General features: G+C 54.1%; 1 protein-coding gene across 3 annotated transcripts in view; it reads right to left on the reverse strand.

The window, feature by feature from the left end:
* pik3ap1 (phosphoinositide-3-kinase adaptor protein 1) overlaps positions 1-5149 on the reverse strand; it is a 166155-nt gene extending 161006 nt beyond the window's left edge. For 2 of the 3 annotated variants that reach the window (XM_085970146.1, XM_085970147.1), the window contains exon 1: positions 4801-5149. In XM_085970146.1, the coding sequence (XP_085826272.1) occupies positions 4801-4813 (13 nt within the window). In that variant the 5' untranslated portion in view covers positions 4814-5149. The remainder of the gene's footprint in view (positions 1-4800) is intronic. The other variant, XM_085970144.1, reaches the window with a different exon arrangement.
* Positions 5150-6000: the final 851 nt, after the last annotated feature.

The raw sequence follows: 6000 nt of genomic DNA on the forward strand, positions 1-6000 counted from the left end.
CTGCTCCTATCTTCTATGTTTCTATGACCTTGCAGCAAACTGCAGGTAAACCTGACAGGACTCGCTAAGGCTGGCAGCCAGCATGGCTTGGTTATTGCCAACCCTTCCATAGCACAAATTACATGATACAAATAATGTAGGGGGGGACCCTTTAGCCTGCATGGGTTGCTACGATATTTCTGTTCTAGCCATACCTCGCTCTATGAACCCCACCACCATCAGTTTAGTTATGTACAAGCTGCACTTTCTCCGATATGGACACGTTCCTGACCATGGAATGTACTGCTTTAACCTAGTGTGAAACCATTTACAAAACAACCATTCTGGTTTTAACTTTTTTTTAAAGTAACTACCGGAATGTGTCCCTGTCAGGTACATTGATTCTTCCCCCTTTCAACTTGTAATTGAGTAAAAAAATTGCAAGGGTTTTGCAGAAAAAATCTCAGGGGGAATTTTTCTTTTGTTTACCAAGTTAAAAGTTGCCAAGTTCCTGAACTGGATTTCAGAGAAACTATTGATCAATATTACAGCAAACAGCAGCAACCTGCTCCTCGGCCACCCCATGGTCAGATGGCCAAAGTTTAAATGAGTAGTTTCTGTAGTGAATCTGCTCGATTGTATATGTTAAAAAATGTTATAAGAACATAAGAAATAGGAGCAGGAGTCGGCCATTCGGCCCCTCGAGCCTGCTCCGCCATTCAATAAGATCATGGCTGACCTTCGAACTCAACTCCACTTTCCTGCCCGATCCCCATATCCCTTGATTCCCCGAGAGTCCAAAAATCTATCGATCTCAGCCTTGAATATACTCAAAGACTCAGCATTCACAGCCCTCTGGGGCAGAGAATTCCAAAGATTCACAACCCTCTGAGTGAAGAAATTCCTCCTCATCTCAGTCTTAAATGGCCGACCCCTTATCCTGAGACTATGCCCCCCTAGTTCTAGACTCTCCAGCCAGGGGAAACAACCTCTCAGCATCTACCCTGTCAATCCCCTTCAGAATCTTGTATGTTTCAATGAGATCACCTCTCATTCTTCTAAACTCCAGAGAGTATCGGCCCATTCTACACAATCTCTCATCATAGGACAGCCCCCTCATCCCAGGAATCAATCTAGTGAACCTTCGTTGCACCGCCTCCAAGGCAAGTATATCCTTCCTCAGATAAGGAGACCAAAACTGTGCCCAGTACTCCAGGTGTGGTCTCACCAAGGCCCTGTACAATTGTAGCAAGACTTCCTTACTCTTATACTCCAACATGCCATTTGCCTTCTTTATTGCTTGCTTTACCTGCATGCTCGCTTTCTGTGTTTCTTGCACGGGGACACCCAAATCTCTCTGAACACCAACATTTGAAGTTTCTCACCATTTAAAATATATTCTGTTTTTCTATTCTTCCTACCACAGTGATATATAACGCAAGTTCATCTGCTCAAATACAAAACAGCTTTTAGAGAGACAGTCAATAACATCAGAAAATGCTGAAAAATGCACAACCTGTCTGCCAACAACTGTGAACAGAACTCCGACCCACTGAGCAATGTTCCCTCAAATTGTTTTTCGTGCGCGGCCCCTTTAACTGGTTGCGCGGCCCATTCAAATTTTTGCGCTTGCGCGGTTTCTTCCGTGTAAAAGCCGCTGAGCGGCCTGCGCAGGAGCTCCAGACCGCCGCACGGCCACGCGGCTTGGCAGGAACGTTGCTGCTGGGCGTTTCCAGAATTTCCGGAGTTCATTTGCCGCATCCCCACTCCGACCTCTTGGTCCTCGCCCTCCGACACTGTTCCAACGAAGCTCAACGCACGCGCGAGGAACAGCAGCTCATCTTTCTACAAGGCACTTTACAGCCTTCTGGCAGTACCGGCAGTACCGCTGAGTTGAACAACTTTAGACCTTAATCACCGCTCCCATTTTCTCAGACAGCAGGTGCTGGTGATGGAGGAAGGCTGCGCCAGAGCCACTGAGAGTGGGGTGGGTGCGGGCCGGTGCTTGGGGTGGGGGATCCCCTCCTGGTGCACGGCCGGTGGGGCAGGTCACCCACCTTCCTCCGTCCCCTGGCAACACCCTCCTCTTTGCCAGATTTCCCGTGCTTCCCTCCCCCTCTGCTGTTCTGCTGTTGCCATTTGCACCTCCTCTGGACCCTTTACTTGTCCCATCACCATCCCCTTTTGCCTCGCACCATCATCCCTTTACTCATTTAATCCCTCCTGCCCTCCACCCTATCACAGATGTGCTCTTTTCCTGCTTCCTTCCCACTGGGCCTGCCCTGGCTTCAAAGCTGTTACGTCTCTAACATCTTCCAGTTCTGATGAAGGGTCATCGAGCTGAAACGTTAACTCTGTTTCTCTCTCCACAGATGCTGCCTGACCTGCTGAGTATCTCCAGCATTTTATGTTTTTAATCACAGATTTCCCTGCATTGATGGGTGGGGGGGGAGATTTGCAGGGCTCTGGGGAAAGAGCAGGGGGAGTGAGACTAATTGGAGAGCTTTCAAAGAGCCGGCACAGGCACGATGGGCCGAATGGCCTTCTTCTGTGCTGTATCATTCTATAATCAGAACCTGCTGACAAAGCGGACATATTGTAAATATTAATCTGTCTTTTCCCTTTTCACCAGTGTTTGGATCTGCCGTGTATTTTGCAGCATTGCAGTGTCTTTTTCTTTCCATTTTCAAAGGTTTTTTTTTGAGTAGTTCTGATACACTGGCTGGAAATACTGTAAATCCCAAAGCTCATGGAGTCGGCTCCTGCTTCAGATACACGAGGCTGAGCGGCAGGTCGTGTTGAAGGAGGCGCTCCCCATTCCTACAGATACCGGACAGACCGGGCCAGCAGGCAGCACCAAAGCACAGCCTAAACTGACCAATACTCTTCTCAAGTGTTCCTGGAACCTGGCATTAAACCGGGCACGGCTCCAACATGTCCAACCGGCACCTTGAGACTTGGAGAGTGCGAATTTAATCCTGAAACTATGGAAATGGCACAACAAAGCCCGCCCATGTTTAACTGTGATAGGAGCTACTGGGCTGGCCGAAGGGGAGCCGTGCAATACATTGCCTGGGGGGAGTTTGTGATAAGGGCTCAGTCTGTGGCTTTAACCCATTCAATGTAACAGGAAATTTAATTTAATAAACTACAATATGCCACCTCTTAAAGGGGCAGCTCCTTAAAGGGGGGCAGTCTGGCAAGTGCCTTTCAAACACTCAGTGCAGGGTCTGGGATCCCCCACCCCAAGCACCGGCCCGCACCTCCCCCAATCTCAGTGGCTCTGGCGCAGCCTTCCTCCATCACCAGCACCTGCTGTCTGAGAAAATGGGAGCAGTGATTAAGATCTAAAGTTGTTTAACTCACACCCTGACACACAGGCTTACTCCCCGGAGTTGGGGGTGAGAGGGTGAGATTGAGAGGCTGGGGGCGAGGGGCTGGGGTGAGAGTGAGGGGCTGGGGGTGAGGGTGGGTGAGGGGGTGAGTGAGGGGCTGTGGGTGAGGGTGGGAGGGGGTGGGAGGGTGAGGGGCTGAGGGTGAGAGTTAGGGGCTGGGTTGAGGGGGTGAGAGTTAGGGGCTGGGGTGAGAGGGTGAGAATGAGGGGCTGGGGTGAGAGGGTGAGAGTGAGAGGGTGAGAGTGAGGGGCTGGGGGTGAGGGAGAGTGGGGGGTTGGGGGTGAGGGTGGGTGAGGGGGTGAGAGTGAGGGGCTGGGGGTGAGGGTGGGTGAGGGGCTGGGGTGAGGGAGAGTGAGGGGCTGGGGGTGAGGGAGAGTGAGGGGCTGGGGGTGAGGGGCTGGGGGTGAGGGTGGGTGAGGGGCTGGGGTGAGAGTGAGGGGCTGGGGGTGAGGGAGAGTGAGGGGCTGGGGGTGAGGGAGAGTGAGGGGCTGGGGGTGAGGGGCTGGGGGTGAGGGGCTGGGGGTGAGGGTGGGTGAGGGGCTGGGGGTGAGGGTGGGTGAGGGGCTGGGGGTGAGGGTGGGTGAGGGGCTGGGGGTGAGGGTGGGTGAGGGGCTGGGGTGAGAGTGAGGGGCGGGGGTGAGGGTGGGTGAGGGGCGGGGGGTGAGGGTGGGTGAGGGGCTGGGGGTGAGAGTGAGGGGCTGGGGGTGAGGGAGATCGAGGGGCTGGGGGTGAGAGTGAGGGGCTGGGGGTGAGGGTGGGTGAGGGGCTGGGGGTGAGAGTGAGGGGCTGGGGGTGAGGGTGGGTGAGGGGCTGGGGGTGAGGGAGATCGAGGGGCTGGGGGTGAGGGGCTGGGGGTGAGAGTGAGGGGCTGGGGGTGAGGGGCTGGGGGTGAGAGTGAGGGGCTGGGGGTGAGAGTGAGGGGCTGGGGGTGAGGGGCTGGGGGTGAGGGGCTGGGGGTGAGGGGCTGGGGGTGAGGGTGGGGTGAGGGGGCTGGGGGTGAGGGTGGGTGAGGGGCTGGGGGTGAGGGTGGGTGAGGGGCTGGGGGTGAGGGGCTGGGGGTGGTGCTGAGCTGCCAGCTTTCGGACTCACTCCCTCCTTAATCCTCTCCTTGTATTAAGAGCACTGAAATCACTTCCCAGCACCCACGGTTTGATCTTGCTGATTGTTTAAGTTATAAATTTAATCGGATAAACTTATTCCAGCATAAAAAGTGTAACAATCGACGAAAGATTGCAATAGGAAACCCAAGGTCAGTGAGACTGTTCTAACCCCGGGTCTGAGCATTTGCCCCGAAACAGCGCAATTGTTATTATTTTGTTGAATATTTAGTGTTTTATTCCCAGCTTTTTTTGCAGCTCAGGAAGAGGAAACAGAACTTTATAAAAGTAACGCGAAAGCGACCTTAGGATTGAAATGGAAGAGTTACCTGCTCGGGACATTGTCCCTGGTGCGTGTCCGCTCACAGCCAGCCCAAACTCGCCTGACTGCGCCCGAGAGCCGGAGCATCAGAGCGGGCACCGCCTCGCCCACAACAGCGGGGGTGCCAGCCACCCACCCACCCAGCCGCTCCGCTCCCGAGTCAGGCTCCCGACTCCCCGGTCCCGGACACGGCTCAGCTCCCGGAGCAGGGCGAAGATCAGCGCAGCGCAGCTCCGCTCCGAATTTCCTGCTTCTCTCGCCCCCCCTGCGCCGTCACTTCCTCATACTCGGAATATCCACTCGCCGCTGTCCAGCAACCGCACTCGCCAAGCCCCACACACACGCGTCACATGTAGACACACGCATCTCAGAGCCAAAACAGCAAGACTTGCATTTCTCCAGCGCCTTTCACAACCTCAGGACGTCCCAGAGCGCTTCACAGCCAATGAAGTACTTTTTTTTTGGAGTGCAGTCACTGTTGTAATGTGGGAAACGCTTGCCAGCCAATTTGCGCACAGCAAGCTCCCACAAACAGCAATGTGATAATCACCAGATAATACTGGGGGAGAAATTCGGCACCTTAGCGCCTCCAGTTAGCGCCTGGCAGGGCGCTAACGGAGCGCTGAGGCAGTAGCGCCTCGGCGAGACGAATCCAGCGATGCGCGCCAAATCCGGCAACCCCCATAGCGCCGCCACTACGAGTTAGCGCCAGGGACTTCAGCGCCAGGCAGATCATGACGTCAGCGAGCGTGCAACACTCACTGAGCGCACGATCTGCCAAATTGATTATCGCCCCCGTCTTGATTAGCGCCTGATCCCGACAGCGACAAGGAGAGGAGGCGCGAAGCAGGCGGATGCCGCTCCAGGGGCGCGACTAAAAGGGATCATCAGTAATGAGCCACAGCTGTCAGGTTATTGCTGTATCACTGCTTCCTCGTCAGTTTGAGATTGTGCAACAGTTTAAATCAGTCATTTAAAGGTTGTTTAGTCTCCGGGATGTTGTGGCTACTAAAAATTAATTACATTGATTGTCACAACATATCAAAGTGCTACACTTGGTTACATTAATGGGGGCTGTACTGGCATTCAACCTTGCCCCCCAGGATCTACTGCGGAGGGAGCAGAGGCAGCAAGAAAGATTGCAACATGTGGCCATGAGGGCGCTCAACAGGAAGCCTTACCCTCCGAGGGTTTTCCAACAGCATTT

The sequence above is a fragment of the Somniosus microcephalus genome, chromosome 29 (assembly GCF_052327205.1).
Source record: "Somniosus microcephalus isolate GS21.2 chromosome 29, FLI_Smic_1.0, whole genome shotgun sequence".
In the NCBI taxonomy this organism is placed as follows: domain Eukaryota; kingdom Metazoa; phylum Chordata; class Chondrichthyes; order Squaliformes; family Somniosidae; genus Somniosus; species Somniosus microcephalus.